This window comes from Scatophagus argus, chromosome 13, assembly GCF_020382885.2.
Source record: "Scatophagus argus isolate fScaArg1 chromosome 13, fScaArg1.pri, whole genome shotgun sequence".
In the NCBI taxonomy this organism is placed as follows: domain Eukaryota; kingdom Metazoa; phylum Chordata; class Actinopteri; family Scatophagidae; genus Scatophagus; species Scatophagus argus.
Window position 1 is genome coordinate 5030305 of NC_058505.1, and position 19456 is coordinate 5049760.

General features: G+C 45.1%; 2 protein-coding genes across 5 annotated transcripts in view; one reads left to right on the top strand and one right to left on the bottom strand.

Annotated features, from left to right (window-relative positions):
• The window catches only part of LOC124069012 (guanine nucleotide-binding protein G(olf) subunit alpha), a 53707-nt gene that overhangs the window by 32785 nt on the left and 1466 nt on the right, over positions 1-19456 (top strand). For 2 of the 4 annotated variants that reach the window (XM_046407695.1, XM_046407697.1), the window contains exons 6-12: positions 2615-2669; positions 2781-2854; positions 4006-4064; positions 4275-4395; positions 5009-5139; positions 5241-5308; positions 6496-9136. In XM_046407695.1, coding sequence (XP_046263651.1) covers positions 2615-2669; positions 2781-2854; positions 4006-4064; positions 4275-4395; positions 5009-5139; positions 5241-5308; positions 6496-6642 — 655 coding nt within the window. In that variant the 3' untranslated portion in view covers positions 6643-9136. Of the gene's footprint in view, positions 1-2614; positions 2670-2780; positions 2855-4005; positions 4065-4274; positions 4396-5008; positions 5140-5240; positions 5309-6495; positions 9137-19456 lie in introns of those variants that run through there. The other 2 variants (XM_046407693.1, XM_046407696.1) reach the window with 1 other exon arrangement.
• mppe1 (metallophosphoesterase 1) lies at positions 9969-18608 on the bottom strand. The gene is made up of 9 exons (XM_046407698.1): positions 18021-18608; positions 17778-17886; positions 16103-16206; positions 14731-14811; positions 13912-14020; positions 13688-13768; positions 11891-12013; positions 11588-11728; positions 9969-10777 (listed from the first exon to the last, which is right to left on the bottom strand). Exons 1-9 carry the CDS (start codon positions 18257-18259, stop codon positions 10592-10594), a joined length of 1173 nt encoding a protein of 390 aa, XP_046263654.1. The 5' UTR covers positions 18260-18608; the 3' UTR covers positions 9969-10591.

The following is a 19456-nucleotide window of genomic DNA, read 5'->3' on the forward strand; positions in this document are numbered from 1 at the left end:
ATAATCAGTGGAAATAGTTCCAGGAGTTGCTAGTCAGTCTAGTGGCTAATGAAATGAAATTATTGCCTGGGTGTGAAATAAGCAAACAACTCGGTTCTCACGTGGACATAACATTTCTCTAATCCCTGCTTCTTTCCTGTGAAACATCACACGGTTTTACCACTTCAGGCCTCTTAATGTTATTCACGTGAAACAGTCTGAGAGGTGAAAGCCAAACTTTGCCGAGCATCTGTGATGAGGGTTCTCGAGTATTGTCTTAAAGATAATATGAGCACTTGTTATCAAAACACTGACTCTGCGGTGCGACTGGAGGCTTTGCTCCGTCTTTTAAGTTTCAGGCTCAGGTGCTCAAAGTCGTCAGAGAGGGTGAAGTTCAGGCCAAGTCTCAGGTCTAAAAGGTCTAGCAGTTCAGCTTTGCCAAAGTAACAACCGTCCAAAGGTCGAGTTGTAAGTTAAAGGTTAAAGGTTTGGACTGAGCCAGAAAAGAATTGTGGGAGTTTTTCGCAATGGATTTGATCTCTGATCGGGCTGAGGTGATGACTTGGCACCCACAACTCGTCTGGTTAATTAGTATACAGTGTAGTGTGCACTAAAATAATAAATAATAATAATAATTTCTAGATGTCACTCAAGACTGTGGTCGGCTGTGGTGTGCATATGTGACATTTTGAGAATCAGGTAGTTGATCAATACGTTGATGAAAGTAATTAATGGATTAGATCAGTGTCGTAGTATTCAGCTGCAGAGGGAGATGATGTTTTTCTTAACGTAATGTCTAAACGTGCGCGTTATCTCGTCTTGAACACGAGTCGCCCTCCTCTCCTCCATGTTGTGTCTCTGATGCAGCAGATGCATCGACTGTATGCGAACTCTGTGTGAGAAAGTCGAGTCCTCTCTGAGAAACAGCCTCACTTCTCCTTTTCTGTGGACTGCGTTAGGCAGAAATAAAGTCGCTGTGATGAAAACATTGTTGTCAGAGCACATGAGCGGCGTCTCTGTTACCTAATGGTTCATAATAGGGCATTCATCCTCGGCTGTTTAGTTCGACATGGGCGTGTTAGGTGTGCTACTTTTAGGCTTGAATCGAAAATGAACTGACAAACCATCCCTGGCTGAAAGCGTACAGAAACCCCGACTGTTAGTCTTACGCCCGTCAGGTTTTCTCGTATGCCGAAGCCGCGTTGACTCGTCTTGTGACATCCTGAAGCTACGGACGGTTTGGGTGGAAAATGACGGATGGTGAGACGGGCTGTTTGGTCCACATCTGTGTCCTACATACAGGATTCACTCAGCAGCTTCAGCTTCAGGCTGGGAGCTCCTGTACCTGATGCACCTTTTATCTCCTGTGCCGTCAGAGGAAAATACACCTCGTACCGTTCGCTCTGGTGTAGTTTATGTTTCATTTACAGTGTTGTTGACTACTCTTGAGTACTGATTAGTGATTTTGATTTCATTTAGGAATAATTGAGTAACCACAGATTATTTTCTTGATTGTTTGGTTTATATAACAAACATCGCAGTTACTGATAGTGACACATTTAAATAGCTTGATTTGTCCCACCAGCAGTACAGAACCCAAAGATGATCGCTTTTTTATAGTTTTAAGACAAAGAGAAACAGTGACTTCTCACATTTGAGATTCTGAAAGCATCACATTTTGGGCATTTGTGCTTAAAAAAAGGAAGGAAACGACTGTCAAACTGCTTCATAGTTTGATGTGTGAAACAATTAACAACAACAAACTCGATGATAAAATATTCTTTGAGGGAGCGACATTTGCCTTTCGTGCTGGCTAACGTATTTATATTACTACTATTTTAACAGACATTTTAATTTTAAATATACTTGTCTAGCTTTAAAGCTTTAGTATTAGTGTTTCTTTCACAGCAGGACCTTTTCTTTTTAAGGTGATACACATTTTCGATCGTTGACCAGCATTGCTCGAGTTGAGCAGTTGAGCAGCGCAGACCATCCAGGGGTCTTTGTGACCATGTGTCCCCTGCCTCAGTGTCCTGGGCGTGCAGAGGCCCAGCTGCTGCTGCTGCTGCCGCCGCCACCGCCGCCGCTGCTGCACATGCTCTCTCAGCGGTGAAGAGACGGCAACAGCAAGCTGTCTAACCTCCACAATAACTGCCTTATGTAATCACTCTGGCTAGAGACAGACCAAAATAGCCCAGACTGAGCAGCCCTGCCCTCTTGTGGCAGCCAGCTGCCTTAACACCAGCCTTTACAGGGAGTCAGACATGGCGGCCGCCTCATCCTGTGTAGCTCACGAGAACGTAAAAATAACTATTCAAGCTGACGTAGCTCAAGAGATGGGCTTAATGAATGATGTACCTGCGACTTGTGATCAGATTTGAAGATTTCACTTAACAGATGCTCAAATTAAAAGATAAAATTGTGTTTGGCCTTGGGATTCTCTGTGAGATGAGCTCTCTTTTGCATTGCAGTTTATAAAATTACCCTTAAAACCATGATTTTTGGACTCTGTTTTTAATTTATTTTTTTCTTACTTTGTTTTTATGTTTCATGTTGTAAAGTCCATGTCCCTACAGCCTGCAGAAAAGAGGACTTCAGTGTAAAATCTAAAACTGTTCTGTGTCTCTCTTTGCAGTTTCCTGGACAGAATTGACTCCGTAAGACAGAATGACTACACACCAACAGACCAGGTCAGTCCTGACTTTAATGTGCACACTTTACACTTTCTAAATCATCTTCCAAAATCTTGCTTATCATGAATTTTTTCGATCAGTTTTACTGAATCGGTCCATGTTTTGCAGGACCTGCTACGCTGCCGAGTGTTAACTTCAGGGATTTTCGAGACGAGGTTCCAAGTAGACAAAGTGAACTTTCAGTAAGTCTTCTCAGCTTTCATACACGATGGAGACCCGACCCCCACCTTTGCTGGTATACTTCTTCATTAATAGTTCAGTCTTTATTTGGTAACATGTTTTCCAGACTTTCAGCTGAGTCAAAGATGTGCTTCATTCATGCTGTTAATTCCCCGAAAGTTAAAGCAAATCACACTTAATTCTTTGTTCAGAGCTTGTGTGTGTTTCCAAAATCGATAAAAATAAAACCAAACTGGATGCGTAACTGCTAAGTCTGTCACCCATTCCTGAAAAGAAGTCTCCCCACATGGTTCCTCCAGTTTCTGGGAACGATTCGCTGCCAAACATTTTTTAGGAGACACGCTTATTAAAACATCTGCCCCCTCGGCTGTTATTGCTAAATTTACCTTGGCCTTGTGTTAAGAGCCTGAAATGTCATAAGTTTGTATCTCGTAACAGAAATGTGTCCTTGGCCAAAACACTGAAACCCCAACCTTGCTGGGCGGCCGGAAGCTTTGGTGGAAAAGAACGTCATCAAAATGCCTAAAATGTGAAATGAATCCTCTGCGGTGGGCCGGCGTGATGTCTGAGCCTGCTGAAACTTACCGAACAATCGGCTGCAGTTACAAGAGCAGCCAGCAAAAGTTAGAGTAAACGTTTCATAACCGCTGCGATGATGTCAGATGAGATGACCCAGTTCCTTCGTCGCAGACACAACAGACTTATTCTACCATCTGAACCGGGCCTTTGTATCAAATTATATCATCCTGAGTGACTGATATAAAAGCTCTGCTACGTGACTTCCCTTTGGGTGTGCAGTCTTCACCATTCGGCTTTGATGACTTCCAAACAGCCAGCCAGGGTCACGCGTGGTGCTGAGCATGTGCACGTATGCTGCTTCTAAGATTATGTATTCCTCCGGTGGTCACTCTTTGCGCAGCAGACCTCAGATCAGGTGCAGAATCAGCTCACGACAGCAAAATCTTTTGTGACGATTGTCTTTACACGAACAGTCGTCAGAATAAAAGTGGCCTGTAAATGCTCTCAGGTCGGCCAACTGCGGCACAGTACGTACCTGACGTCCCACTAGAGATCTGAACCCTTTGATTAAAGAGGGCGGCGGCGAGTGTGTTGTTGTGTCAGAGTCTGACCCGGTATCTCGTCTCTTCCGTAGCATGTTTGATGTTGGAGGCCAGAGAGATGAAAGGAGAAAATGGATCCAGTGCTTTAACGGTGAGACTTTCAGCCTTTTTGTTCTCGTTCACTTGCACGTCCTCGACCGACAGCACGTCCCCCTCCTGTCACATCCTGTCTGTCCTAAAGTATTTTCTGCCAGCTTCAACATCACGTCACCTCTTTTGTTTTTTCTTTTCTTGGGTGACTCCTACACGTGTGTGTGTGTGTGTGAGCTGTCCTGATGTAGTTCCTCTCCTCTTCTTCCAGACGTCACTGCTATCATCTTCGTGGTGGCCAGCAGCAGCTACAACATGGTAATAAGGGAAGACAACAACACCAACAGGCTACGGGAAGCCCTGGACCTCTTCCGCAGTATTTGGAACAACAGGTAAGTCAGAAACGTGCCGAACATTAACTGATTCCTGTCCTCTGGAGGCACACGTCTGGTTCGCTGCGGTCCCCGTATTCAAATCAAGAATGCGAGTTCACCGAAGTGAAATGGTGGTTTATGAGCTTGAACTGAACATACTTAAAAGGAGATCCTTGTCATCCTGGGTGCTTCTGCAGAGATTTGAGAACTCGGGCAGAAAGGAGTTGATTGTAGCACGAAGTGCAAACCTCCTTCAGTCATTTTGAGTCCAACCAAAAATAAAGAAAGAAAGTAGTCGTTTGAAAATCCCTGCATCTGTTGAAGGAAAATATGTAGCGTCAGTCATCAAGTTGATCCGGAATTTCCCTTTAAATACACCTGTTTATTCCTGCTTTGGAAATGATAGATGAACCTCATTTGAGCAAATGAAGTAAAAGGAGTCTTAATTGTTTTACTTCCAAAAAGGCCAACAAAGGTTCATCAGGTTTCTCTGAATTCTCTGAGCAGCTTAATTCAAGTCAGTCCCGAGAGCTGAAATGCAAACCTCACTTCTTGTTTCTCTTCTCGTGTGTTTGTACGCGTGAGAAAACTCAGCTTAACGCTGTTTGTCGTTTGTCGACTTGTTTTTCAGATGGTTACGCACTATATCGGTCATATTATTCCTGAACAAGCAGGACATGCTGGCTGACAAAGTATTAGCTGGAAAATCCAAAATTGAAGACTACTTCCCCGAATACGCTCGTTACACCATACCAAATGAAGGTTTGTGCCCCGCCGACACACCCAAAGCACCTATGCAGTACTCATGCAGCACCTCGTTACGTCAGTTGGTGTTGACTGTGGATCTGCTGTTCTTCTTTTAGCAACTCCTGAACCCGGTGAGGACCCGAGAGTGACGAGAGCTAAGTTCTTCATCCGAGACGAGTTTCTTGTAAGTGCATCACTGCTCGCCCGTTTGAAGTGCGCTGCGGTTAATGAATGTCCAGCCACGAGCGGCCGTGTGCTGTTATTCAGAGCTCTGCTAACGCCAGCTGTGTGCTTTGTGTTGCTTTGAGCTTGATAGAAACACTTCTGATACAACACATTTTCTCACGAGGACAAGTCGTCTGCAGATGAGCTCCTGAAGCTTTTAACGCCCGCTCACGTTGCTGAATGAAGTAGAAGTAAACAAGCAGTACACGAATCCGACAAAGTAATTTTGACTCAAGGTCCGCTTACTGCATTTTTCTGGAGCTTTCTGGCAGCCTTCCTCCGCAGCAGTCAAGAGTAAACTTTGACACTCACCTAGCGTTGTTACTTTTAATTTAGCCGTTTCTGAAATACCGAAATACGAAAGTCGTTAGCTTCTTTAACTCTGTTAGAATCTGTGAGTCTCTAGTATGGACAGCAGGAGGGTTGAAAACTGTGAATTTTTGCCCAAATCTGCTCTTCATTCCTTGGAAAAGAACCTGCAGGATGCTGGGACTTTTGCATGAATGCATTTTGTGCTAAAACAAACAGATTATCAGTGCAGACAAAGTGAACATACGGTCCACCAGCTCAGCTCTGTAAGGATGAGGAGCATTAAGTGATTCTGTCTGGTTGGCATTTAAATATTGCGTATTTTTAACAGGAATTCTACTAAAAATAAATACAACCACGAGGGAATAACATCATAAAATCAAGGCAGATTAAGCTTTATTTTAAGTCATCTGCTCGTGTTAAGAACATGAGGAAAGCCTAAAACGAGGAAAACTTCATACAGGAAGTTTAAGTTTTCAGTGTGTTCAAAGTGAAACCGCGTTCTGGTCTGACGATGCGCAGCTGCTCCGTCAAAGCCCCTGATGGTAAATGAGAGCCGGTTTGTCAGACAGCCCGGAGCTGAAGCCACGTGAAGACGGGATGTGGTCAGGGAGACAGGAAGTGCTCAGATTTGATACTTAAAATGATGCGATGCTTACGCAGAAGGTCAAAGGTCAGGAATGACAGAGCAGCACACCTGAAGACCGGAGGAATTCAGGGACGACTTGGAAGTAGTTTCAGGGTTCAGATTCAAGACTTTAAACCCGCAATCAGAACCAGTTCCATCCCTCTCATGTCTGTCCCCTGTCCCCCGTCCCCCGCCCCCCCCTCCCTCAGCGGATCAGCACTGCGAGTGGCGACGGGAGGCACTACTGCTACCCCCACTTCACCTGCGCCGTGGACACAGAGAACATCCGGCGGGTGTTCAACGACTGCCGGGACATCATCCAGAGAATGCACCTGCGGCAGTACGAACTCTTGTGATGGGAGACGGCCTCCGTCAGCCTTCTGCGTTTTTTTTTTTTGTTTTGTTTTTGTTTTGTTATTTTTTCCTCCACCATTCTGCATCCTTGACGAGCCCTTCTTCTTCTTCCTCCTCCTCCACCTCCTCCTCACCCCTTACCACCCCCAGCCCACCCACCCCCCCAAAAGAAACCCTGACCACCCCTCCTGTCGAGGACTATGAAGTACTACTGAAGTGTGTCAAATACTCTTCCTCTTCTTAACTTTTAGCTTTTTGTACGTCTTTCCTCTCTCTCTCTCTCTCTCTCTCTCTCTCTCTCTGAGATTCATCCCCATTTCACCGACGTGAAAGGAAGGTTGGGGAATAAAGTTTTTTTTTTTTGCGTGCCGCTTGTTTTATTTTTGTTTTTTCTTTTAATCCTTCCTTTTGAATGCCTTGATTTTTGTCATTCCACTAAGCCTTGGGCTACCTCCTTTTTTTTTGCCCCTTTGTGTCCTTCTGTTTTTCGGCTTTGTCATTGGACCTGGACTGGTGGGTGTGGATGCATAAAACACACCTACAGGACCTCAGTGTAGAGGCAGTGTGTGTGTGTGTGTGTGTGTGTGTGTGTGATGAAGAGGAGGAATACCATGCGAGTGAGTGCATGTGTGTGTGTGTTTATGTTTGTGTGTCATGTGCCGGTTAAAGCTGGCATCACCACCATGACCTTTTGCGCCCCTTTTCTTTCTGTCTTTCTTTTTTCTTTTCTTTTCTTTTCTTTAAACCCCGTCGCCTCCTTTGACCTGCTCCTCCTCTCCGCGTGGCAGACGACCGGACGGCGACGTCCCCGCAGACGGAGGAGTGGACGGAGGGGGAGGGAAGCGGGCGGATGAAGAGATAAATGCACTTTGCATCAGGTTCCTTAATAACTTTCTTTTTTGTTGTTGTTGTTGTTGTCGGTTTTTTTTTTTTGTTTTGTTTGTTTGTTGTTTTTTTTTCTCCAGAGGAAGCATACACACAATGTAGCATCACAATATTTATTACCCTGTCACGATGTTAGCTTGCCGAGCAGCCGAGAGACGTGTGGAGCGAAAAGATTAAAGTGGGAAGAGGGGGGCAGGAAATACACGAAGACACGACGAAGGATTTTAAAAATGAAGGAAAAGGGACTGAGCTCTCTGCACCTTAGACCTGCTGCCTCCACGGACTCGGACCTGCCTCCTTTTTTTCCCCACACAAACCATCCTTTTAGCTTAGAGATACTGATGGGAGGGGAGGGGAGGGTGAGGGTGAGGGTGAGGGGAGGGAGGGGAGAGAAAAAAAAGTATTGTTCTCTTTTTTTTTTCTTGGTTATTTTTGGTTCTGTTTTTTTGTTAACTTGTACACTGTGCAAGGTTGAATTATCCTGTACAGACTGTAAAATGTAATATTATTTTGTACAACTTAATTGAAAGAAAAACAAATCTACTTGTAGATCTTTGTGCCTTGATTATGGCTGTACCTGTAAATGAGCTCAGATGTAAGTATGTTTTCGACTGCGCTGTACAGCTTGATGTCAATCTCTATCAGCAGCGGAAGACTGCGGGTAGGGGACTTTCTCTGTAGAGTTTAGTTTTTTCTGGTTTATAAAAAAAAAAAGAGGAAATGCTGTTTAGTAAAAAATAAAAAATAGGGAAAAAATCCTAAAAACCTGTATACATTATGCAAATTAACCACTTACCTGCAGTGAAGACCAGATGTTGCAGCGCCATGCCTTTTTTTTCTTTCTTTCTTTTTGTTTTTGTTGGTTTTATTTTTTTCCTCCTTTTTACTTTTACTTTTATTTTGAATTTCACAGCTTTAAACAAACATTGGAAATCCATTGAAAAGTGTCCAAATTGCAACCTGGTGTTGTTTTAATAGGAACCAACGTTTTTTTTTGTTTGTTTGTTTTTGGTTTTTTTTCGATATGAAGTGTGTCTGAGATCTGTACCGATGTGCGTGCCTGTGCGCATGTGTACATAAAACAAACATAGACTCACAGACGCAGTGTGTGTGCGTGCGTGCGTGTGTGTGTGCGCGTGCGAGAGAGGGCGAGCGTGCGTTGTGTGTAAAATTTTATAAATGTATGTACATGTAAATTTATAGGTCTATATAAATATATATGTACAATTATACATGTTTAATTATGTGTGTGCCTAGGTGTACATACCTATGTATGTATACGGTAAATATGTATACATACACACATAGGAAAGCATGTTTAGAATGGAGATGAATAAATGAGAGCGTGCAATATTAGTGATTCTTTGGTCCTTTGGAGCCATACAAGATGGCACAGGCACTATGAATGTGTGAGCAGCACCCGACAAGACAAGCTCTTCTCCTTGTACAAACAGCATCAGCCTTTTCTTCTGCTACAGTACACGTTTATCCTTGAAAGAGAGTGAACTGACTGGAGGTGCAAAAACCTTGTTTGGCCTGGGAGGATGATTAAATGACATTTTTATTTTCTTTAAATAAAGAGGCACATTAGAGGACTTTGCTTTATTTCCATCTTGGTGTCCACTTGTGTCCAGATTTGTTCCCACAGTGTGTGTGTGTGTGTGTGTGTGTGTGTGAGTCGTGGTGGGGTTTGGTGTAAATACACTCCTTTCTCACAGCAGACATTTGAACTTGCCATAGTTGGAAAAGAGCGGCGGGTAGCGACCATATGAAAGGCCTGCGAGTCAGGAGCCTGGAACTGAAGCAGCGAAATGGAATTGGTCCGTCTTTCGTGTCGTTGTTTGCACATGCGCTTTTCCTACTGTGTCCTGTCTCCTGTGCGAAAGGCCTGTCTGGGTGTCCTGATGTTTCGCGATGAGCTGAATCTGGTTTTTCCCGATTGAAAGGAGCTGCTCCCTGATCAGACCTCGGCTCAGGGATCACTGACGTCCCTGCAGACCACGGTGTGGTTTCGGTGCAGTGAAGCTAACGGAGGGGGTCAAGGACACAAATTATGGAACAAAAACGTGTTCGAGGCCTGATTTAAAACAAAAAACCCACAATGGATTATATTTTTAAAAAACAGCTAAATTGTGTTATATTACGTGATAACTGTAGACTGTAGTGCCTTTGACACGAATCCTTATGAATGTCCACAGCAGGGACATCAATGTTGTTTCATACAAATAAATAACAGCCGCGTTTTCTGAGAAGCTAAAGCAGTCATTTGATTCATCAAGGACTCATTCATAAGGACGTTTTTGCTTTTGGACAAAACAAAACAGCAAAAATTATTAGCTGCAGACGTCTTTATATTACTGCCATGTTGTGTCCTCTGCTGCCGGTTTGCAGGTTTGGATGGAGACTCTGAGCCTCAGTGCACATCAACCTGAACTCTCTGAAACGGACCTTGAGATTCTGATTTATTATGTACACTTTGTCAGAAACATTTTGACAATTTTGGCAAAAAAAAACCCCTCACAAACATTTGGCACAGAAAGTCAGAAATAAATATGTTCAGCTTATTCAGATACGCGTCATAAAAACGAGAAAACCCGGATGGAGCATCGGACGTCAACGACAGGAACAAACAGATGATCAGTTTAACATCAGAGTGAAAAGACAAGAACCACCACCTGACTTCACCTCAAATCAGTTACTATTTACATATGTACCTGTTTGATTTGTCTCACTTAATGCCACGTGTGTGCACTTTAAAATAATTCAACAATTCAGTCACTTCACGCTTAATTTTCACATGGCGATCGGCTCCACCCGCCCCTCCGGCGCTCCCAGGGAGGGTAAAACAAACACCACCGTCACCGCCAGCAGAAATAAAACTTCCAAAGTCCCTTTTCAAAGACAATTAAAATATACATTCATGACCTTCACAGTGCTGCAGGACAGTTTGGACAAACAAACCGACGAACAGATTTTGGACCCGTCCTGAGGAGGAACGTTTGCGCGTCCTCACATCAAGTATTTAACAAGTATTTCTGCTCCATGGTGCACTCTGGGTAATGCAGTTCACAGAGACTTGTGCTTCCCCAGCAGGCAGAGGCTGAGGCACTGCAGCAGGCCCTTCATCCACAGACAGTGAGCCAGGAAGAGCAGCAGCAGGCAGGCGCCGGCCGTGCAGTAAACGCTGATCACCGTGCTCTCCTCCGGCAGGAAACACTTGGACAGAGCGTAGCTGCCGGGCGACACCGACGCCTGAGGACGGTGGGGGGTGGGGGTGGAACAGGAGAATGAAAAGGGTTAGAGGTGATCGTCACTGTTGGTGTCAGCACAGGTGGCTGTGGGGGCCCAGTCGGCCACCAGGGGGCCTCCAAGAAGAGAAGGAACCGGTGAGCTCCTGTTGTTAACACAGCCCTCAAAAACACATTATGAATGGTTCTGTTTAATCCTCAATACTGCTGTCACAGCATCAGTTTAGTAGCTGTCCTGGAGCTTTATATTTACAGTAGATGTTCAGATTCCAATATGGACAGGATGTGCTCAAAGTGCTCAGAAAACTGAACTCCGTTAAGTCCGTGACAGCTGGATAAAAACTGCTGCTGCTGAGTGCAGTATTTTACTTTTCAGAGCAAAAGTACTTGCATGAAAGTATAATTCAAGTACTCAATATGCGTGATGGCTCATTTCGCTGTCATAGAGACAATAACAGTATCACAAAATTTATTTGTCGGTCGAATCAATAATCAAAATGTAGTCCAGTGAAAAGTAAAATTAGTATAAAATGCAATTGTTCAAGTACAAGTAATTAAAATTCTACTTAGGTACGGTAATCAAGTAAATGCACTCGATCACTTTCTCCGTCTGGGACGGTTAAGTCGCAGGCCGGACAGACAGACGACGAGCTGAAACTCGCCATCACGATGAGCGGATATCCTGTCACACGTTCATCGACTCGTCGATTGATTCATTGATCGATCAGAGCTGCTCTTACGGCTCACAAAAGGCACTGACCCGCGCCAATACATCCTGACACCAACCACCTGCTGGATGTGGTTTTTCACTCACCAGGATGAAGCTCGGGTTGTTCCTGTTCCTCCAGCTGAAGGACGGCACGCTGATTTCCGGGTACTTGTTGTCATGGAGAACCTCACATCCACTGTGGGTGTGTCCACTCAGGATGAGACGGGGCTTAAACCACTGTAGCAGCTGAGGAGAGAAAACCCACATCCGCCCTCAGAGGCTTACATCATCATCATCATCATCATCATCATCGTCTGCTGTTTCTACATGCTGTGTTTCAGTAGGATGAAGCTGCTTCAGAGGGGTGAGGGAGTCGGTGTGATCAGACTGCAGGGGAGGAGGACTCACCTTCTGCGAGGCCTCCTTTGACAACACGTCATACTTCTCTCTGAACAGCAGGTGTCGCTCTTCAGGCGGCGCAGCGTCCAGTCCTGTGCAGCCGGCGTCGCTCACTCTGTACAGAGGGTAGTGCTGAACAACAGGGAAGCCACCATTATCACCTCTTTTTATGTGCAAATAGAAAGCAGTAGAGAAGACTGACAAGAGTTTCTGAGCAGCAAAGATCCCGAGAGTTCAGGCCAAACACTGCAGCAAACACGCAGCCAAGAAGAAGGGAAAACATGACACCGGATCGCCGAAGACAAAACAGTGAATCAAAGAATAAATTAGCTGACTGACTGAAAATTAATCGTCAGCAATCAATTTAACAGCAGAGTTACCGTCTCTGTTTGCTGCTTCAGGCTTCTCTTATGTGAAGAGTCTCTGCATTTATCTGGTTTGTCTCATTGTAAATTGAACATCTTTGTCTGGTTTTGGACTGTTGGTCGACCAAAATGAGCAGCCTGACGACATTTTGTTCAGACACTTTGTTTTAAATCAGACTCAGTCTGTAACTTCTTTCAGTTTCTCCCCCTTTTTTTCCCCCGTTGAGCAGCTTTAAGACTGTGAAAAATCATCTTATTCTTACCGTCCCCGACACAAATGCATTCCAGCTCTTTATTAAAGCTACAGTGTGATGTTTAGTGAAGACCAACAACGTGCTAAAGACTACAGGAATCCATTAAACTGATTTAATTCACTGTTGGTGGGGTCTAACAACTCTAACGACATTTCATTCATCTCTGTGATTTACAGTGCCTCCGGAAAGTGTTCACACGGCTTCGGTCTCATTCCAGAATGAATTAAATTCATTTTTTCCTTTCAAATTTTGCTTGATTTTGTTGAAAATTTATTAAAAATGAAAAACAAAAAATGTAACATGTGCATAAGTATCCGCACCCTTTGCTATGACACTCAAAACTGAGCTCAGGTGCATCCTGTTTCCACTGATCATCCGTCAAAGCTACGACGTGAGTTGAGTCCACCTGCGGTGGATTCAGTCGATTGGGCACGGTTTGGAAAGGCACACACCTGTCTGGATAAGTCAGAGCACAAACCAAGCCCTGAAGTCAAAGGAATTGTCTGTAGACCTCTGAGATCTGGGGAAGGGAACAGAAAGATTTCTGCTGCATTTAAGGTCCTAAAGAGCACAGTGGCCTCCATAATCCATGAGTGGAAGTAGTTTTGAACCAACAGGACTCTTCCTAGAACTGGTCGCCCAACTAAACTGAGTAATCAGCGTAGAAGGGCCTTCAAGAAGGACTCTCAGACCACGAGAAACGAAATCCTCTGGTCTGATGTAACAACGATTGAACTCTTTGGCATGAATGACAAGCGTCATGTCTGGAGGAAACCAGGCACTGCTCATCACCTGGCCAGTACCATTCCTACTGTGGGGATGTTTTCCAGCAGCAGGAACTGGGAGACCAGTAAGGGTCGAGGGAAAGATGACTGCAGCAATGAACAGAGACATCCTTGCTGAGAACCTGCTCCAGAGTGCACTGGACCTCAGACTGGGGTGAAGGTTTATCCTCCAACAGGACACGACCCTAAGCATACAGCCAACCTCACAAATGAGTCATTCGCCTGTTCTCAGAAGTGCGTGCTTTTATTTTGTAAAAGCACCTCTGCACAGGAAGCAGACATGTTGGATTTTGGACGTGATGTGCTGACTCGGTTCTAACTCTTTTGAGCAGAGCTTCTCGTGAAGCGCGTGCGGAGCCTCATCAGCTTTGTGCGTTCAGACAGAGCACACCTGCGGTTTACCTGTAACATGATGGGCGGTGTGGGAGGGTAGACCTTCGAGCCCTCGCAGCCGTCCGTCGCCCCGCTGGTCGACTGCGAGTTCTGCAGAAAAGACAACACAGACGATCCGTCAGCTGTCTGACTCCTTCACTTCATCAAGCACAAAACACCTGCTCCAGGTGCGACCGAGCTCAAGCGTGTTCGCGCTGCTGACAGTGTGAGATTTCCCAGACTTCTATTCCCACCTGAAGAGAACAGTTGAGGTCTCTGGAGAGTTTGATCAGCTCCTTCTCCACCGACTGGCAGATGGGACACCCGTCGCCGTGCAGGGCCACGCTGTTCACCAGCAGGAAACTGAAGAGACGGACGCAGGAAGAACAGTCTCAGTGCGCTGTGACACGAGGCGCAGATGAGCTGCGGGGTCACGTCGCCTTGTAACGCTTTAATTCTGGTTGATTTGAGCAGATTTGGTTGGATATTTTTAAGAATAAACCTTGTATGGTGGAAAAAGCCGCACGGCCGCACTGACCTCTGTGGGTTTACAGGTAGACCACGCAACCGTGGCAACAGGTGCGTGTGGTCAGGTGTGATATCTCTCACGCTTAAAACACACCCAGCAGTGCAGCCGAGGGGCTTCGTCCGGTCGCCGCTACTCGACGGCACAGGATCACAACATTCAAAGTTCGAGTTTTCCGGATTTTTCTAGAGAATATTTCAACCCTCAATAGAAATCCCATTTTTTTTCCCCTTCTTGTGTCGTTGGACCAACCACAAAATCAGGCAGGTCAATGCACACGAATGGATAAATATCAGAATGAAGTTTAAACAGGCTGATCTTCACAGGAGGCAAAGTGATTTCAGTACAGTCAGGACTGCAGCACTGAGGTCGTGCACGTCCTCGGCTGAAAGAAGAACGCGGCACAGATACTGCGCTTCCATGACTCACTAAGAAACAAAATGACCTGATAAAAAATGTGTGCGTTCATCAGCCCTCTTTGAAGATGTCTAAGATCTCGGTTCAGAGGATGAACCCTGTGACCTCTGGGCCTGCTGCCGACACTCACTTGACTCCCTTCTTGGTGACGACCCTGGTGGACGAGGCGTTGAAGACCTTCTCGAAGCGCTGCAGCTTGAACCAGTCCATCCTGCAGGGAGACACGACAGGCTCGTCACGCCGCCGCTCAGTGTGTCAGGTCACGCGCTGTTACGTAAGAGCTGTGCCATCTCACTTCCTGCCGCACACGAGCTGCTGCCTGCCTGCCTGCATAATCCCACATTTCTGCAACGCGTTCCTCAAACGCTAAACTGCAGGATGGTTTTGTTAGATTCACTGCTTCTTCCTCCCGAGACGCTGAGAGCAGCAGTGAGGCTCACACGGATGCAACACAATGCAATCCAATCCAGAAACACCACAGACTGAAAAATGAAAGGCGACTCGACCTCATTCAAGACTAAATATATGACTTACAGATTTGTGTGACAAACTCTTGTTTCCAAGGTCAAGAAGGAACACTGAAGCTCAGTGAGTTCTGTTTGTTTTATGGTTTAAACTGGCAGTAAATCTGGCAAGGAACAAAGACTGGAAACGCAAAGCCGAGTGTTCGTGCAAAACAGTGACTCAGACTGAAGGATACTGAGTCTAAAGCAAATCAAAATAATTCACCTTTCAGTTTTACCAGCTCCTGAGCTGTTTTTATGTGACAGTGGAGATTAAACTGAGGATAAGGCTGGCGTTCATATTTATATTTTATTTCTTAACTCTCAAGAAATACTACAAAAAGACCAAAACCAACAAGGCGTCCCTCAATGCTTTCCAGCTTCCCTGCTCTGTTTGTGGCTAAAAAACAAAAAACTTTGACTCAAATAGAATGCAGTAAATGTGTGGGGGACTACTTCCTTCTGCGGATTACTACACATTTGGTGCTCTAGTGGGCATCTAAAGCGGCAGAACATTGTACGTGGGATTGACTCTGCACAAACCACAGAGCCCACGTTCATTGTAAGACGAGCTTTTGTGTTTTTTGTCTGTCCCGGATTCCTAAACACAACACATCCGACCTCAGCGTCCTCAGTCAGCCCAGTCTGTTCCTACTGTACTGTACCGTACTGTACTTGACTCATAGTTAAATATTTCCTCAAAGGTTATGCAACGTGAACAAAGTACTTTTGTTCTGTTTGCTGTCTCTGCAATGTAACAGGGCGCAGCTTTAATACTGACATTTCTTGGCAGCCGATACGTATCTGACTACAGCCCGAGTCGAAGAGAAACACAAACTGACAAAGTGTGAAGTCAAAGTCCTTGTTTTATCATGACGTGGCACAAATCCTCAGAAGTAGCTGATCATGCAGGATCTGAGACTAAAGACTGACAAAAAACAAAATCAAACAAAGACAGAACACATAATAACCCCGCAGGGCTGTGACGCTCAGCCTTACTCATAATGGAAGCCGATGTCGTGATTCCCGACCAGTACGACCAGTTCGGTGTCGGTGGAGTGTCGGAACATCCTGTGGAAGCGCCGCACGTCGTCCTCCCAGTGCTGCAGGGACAGACAGGGACAACAGCAACACACACACACACACACACACACACACACACAGGAGCTGAAGCTGGTTCCAGAGCAGGCCTTTAATAAAACTCAGCTCCCCTGAGAAGCTCATGAGAGATAATGGGATCTCTGAGGGTCACCCAGCAGCCTCCGAGGGCGGCTGAGCAGGACCGCTTTGATTCACACTCCTGATTCAATTCTGCACCTGCAGGGGCCAAAGCTGCACACAAGAGACCTTTAATTACATCAGCAGTGTGTTTACACCACGACGTGTCTGTAAACAACGCCTGAACGGCACTTTTAATTAGCGCTGAAACAATTAACTGACTGACGAAAATTTCATTTACAATATGGTTATTATTATCATTACAAAAACGCCAAACACATGCTGGCTTTGGGTGCTTTTTGTGTTGTTGTTTCGTATCATTTTGCACTAACTGGAATTCCTTTGGGTTTTGGGTCTGCTGGTCAGACATAACAGCCTGAAGACGTCACTTTGGGATTAGCTGTAACTAATTATGGATCAATCAACTCATCACGAAAGAGAAGCCTGAAGAAGTTGTGTCTCTCTGCAAAATCTAAGCTTTGCATCCTGCATTTAAGTAATCAACGAATCGTTCAAAACCAAGCCAAAACGATAAGTCCTGAAACATGAGCGCTTGCTGCTTTCCTGTGTTTTACTTCATTTCAGATGGAATACGGTTGGGTTTTGTGCAGCTTTTCAGCCAAAACAAGCGATGTGAAGTTTGGGAAGTCGCGTTCACAGCCTTACGTGGTGTGGAACACGCGGTCAGCTGTGTCAGTAAAGAAAATAACCGACCGATTCATTGACAGTGAACATAAAACAGTTAGTTGCAATTTCCAAGATGTCATCCTGCCTGGGTAACTTCTGCACGTTTCACTGTTTGCTGACATGCAAACAAAACAACAAACCGATTAGTCAAGAAAATAATTAGAGGATTGTGGATTATAACGGATTATAATGTAAACAACCTCCACTTGCAGACCAGTTTTCGGTGTTTCTTGTTTGTGCAGTTGGTTCAAAGATTTGAGTCCTTCGCCTTGCAAGCCACTGAACACAAAGCACAGAAGAGATGCCAATCCGGGGGAAGCTGACGGGTGAACATGGTACACTTTGTACGTTTACAACCCGCAGGCTCACGGTTTTTCTTTTCACATTTATGAACCTTTGCTCTTCTTTCCTCTTTCTTCTTTCTCACGTGATTGACAATCCAGCAATGGAGGTGGGAGAATTCCAAGGGGATTTTATTCTTTCCCTAAATTATGATGGCTGAGAGGGTTGACAGGCTGCAGTGTTGTTGTTGTTGTTGCTATTGTTATTGTTTTTTCTCCCCAAACCTGCAACCTCTCGGGCCTGGATGGTACAAGATGACGGCTCTACATCCACTGTTCTCTGACAAGCATCCCTGACAAGCTTCGACACCATCACCACCACCACCACCATCATCATCATCACCATTACAAGCACTGTGAGTGTGTAGACAAAGCAAGAAAGAAGAAAAGAAAAAAAATGTGTGGGGGGGGGGGGAACTCGACGCTACCTTCTGCGAGCTCCACTTGCCTTCGTCGAAGATATCCCCGAGAATAAACACGATTTCGGGCCTGAGCAGCCACAGAGCGGTCTGGAAAGCCCTCTCCATCTGCCATTCCCTGCGCGTTTGGAGACGACAAGACAAGCGTTATTTGTTGCTGGTGTTTAGGAATCACTGCTGTGGAGCAAGGAGAACAGAAAGGATGGAGAGGCGCGAAGGGGGGTGGGTGGGGGGGAGTGATGGACTGCTTACCGCCTCAGCTTGTCAAACCAATGCCCCCCGACGGCTCCGAGGAGGTGGGTGTCCGACAGCACCATAGCGCGGACCGCGGATCCGTCGATGCCCTCTCCGCCCCGTGCATGGCTGATCCTCGGCCAGGCGCACTTGACGATGGTCGGGAAATAGATGAGATACTCGCAGAAGAAGAAAGCGCCGCCGACCACGAGAATCAGCAGCGCCGCAACCATCCACTTGACGCTGAACCTCGGCATGTCTTTGTTATTCGGCGTTTGGGATGCCCTGAACTGGCGCTCTGGAGGTGATGGAGTGATCCATGAGGCATCTTCCCCTCTTCCAAACCCGACGCTTTATCGTGCGGTGCTCATGACAAGTTGGTCCGAGGCGGAGCCGGCTTTAAAAGAAGACAAAAAGACTGATGAAGTGATGCGAAATGTGAGGTGAAAAGTTTAAAACGTCCTCCTGCTCGCGGAGAGGCTGTCGACAGGGGAAGCAGTCTTTCTCAACCTATTCCCAATCACAGCTCCTCTCGGCGCCGCAGCGTCAATCTATGAGCATGTCCGGTGAATCTCTTTCAAAATAAAACGACAAAAAAGATCGCTCACTGTGAGAATCGCGTCAGTGCAAAATAATGACGGAATGAAACAGTACATTTACTCCAAAAAAATGTCAAGTACAGTTTCATCATACTTGTACGTTGAGTATTTTGTTATTGCTAATGCTAGTGCTAATGTCAACATAAAAATTAACAGGGTCATAGACCTACTGTCGCTATATTCAAGAATTTCCCTCCAGGGATAAATAAAGGAATTCTGATTCTGATTTTTGGTTAATGCTAATGCTAGTGCTAATGTCAAAATAAAACTTGACTGGGTAACAGGCCTAATGTCGCCATATTTTTGGTTAATGCTAATGCTAATGTCAAAATAAAACTACAGGGTAACAGGCCTACTGTCGCCATATTTTTGGTTAATGCTAATGCTAATGTCAAAATAAAACTACAGGGTAACAGGCCTACTGTCGCCATATTTTTTTTTTTTACTACAGAATCGAAATCCAAATTAGGTTTACCCACTCAAGTTGGTTTTCACATTAAGTTAGGAAAACAAGTAACCTTTTAAAAGACTACAAAGAATAACATAAAATAGAAATAAAAAATATTTTAAAAAAGCAGCCTTCAAACATAAAACTGAATCAACATATAACATAGGACAATGTACACCAGCGCACAGGGGCAGCCATTGTTCAAGCCATCTTGAAGGCCATAGTCACTGTTTTTTTTGGACAGCTGGGTTTAACGATCGAGATTTTGAGTTTATTTCAGCAAAGGCTATATTTACATCAATAGGCTGTAATCACAGTAATTTGAGTTGAGGTGTAAAATACTTGTACAATTGCAGTAAAGTACTTACACGTATTAGGTAGCAAGAAAATGGAAAGAACAAATTCAA

Bases quoted from the DNA above. Each gene is read 5' to 3' on its own strand.
- mppe1 (XM_046407698.1), bottom strand. From the start codon at position 18,259: ATGCCGAGGTTCAGCGTCAAGTGGATGGTTGCGGCGCTGCTGATTCTC. The intron at 11,729-11,890 runs GTGAGTCCTCCT...TTCTCTCCTCAG, and splicing joins CAAAGGAGGCCTCGCAGAAG to CTGCTACAGTGGTTTAAGCC. The intron at 10,778-11,587 runs GTGAGTGAAAAA...CACCGTCCTCAG, and splicing joins ACAACCCGAGCTTCATCCTG to GCGTCGGTGTCGCCCGGCAG.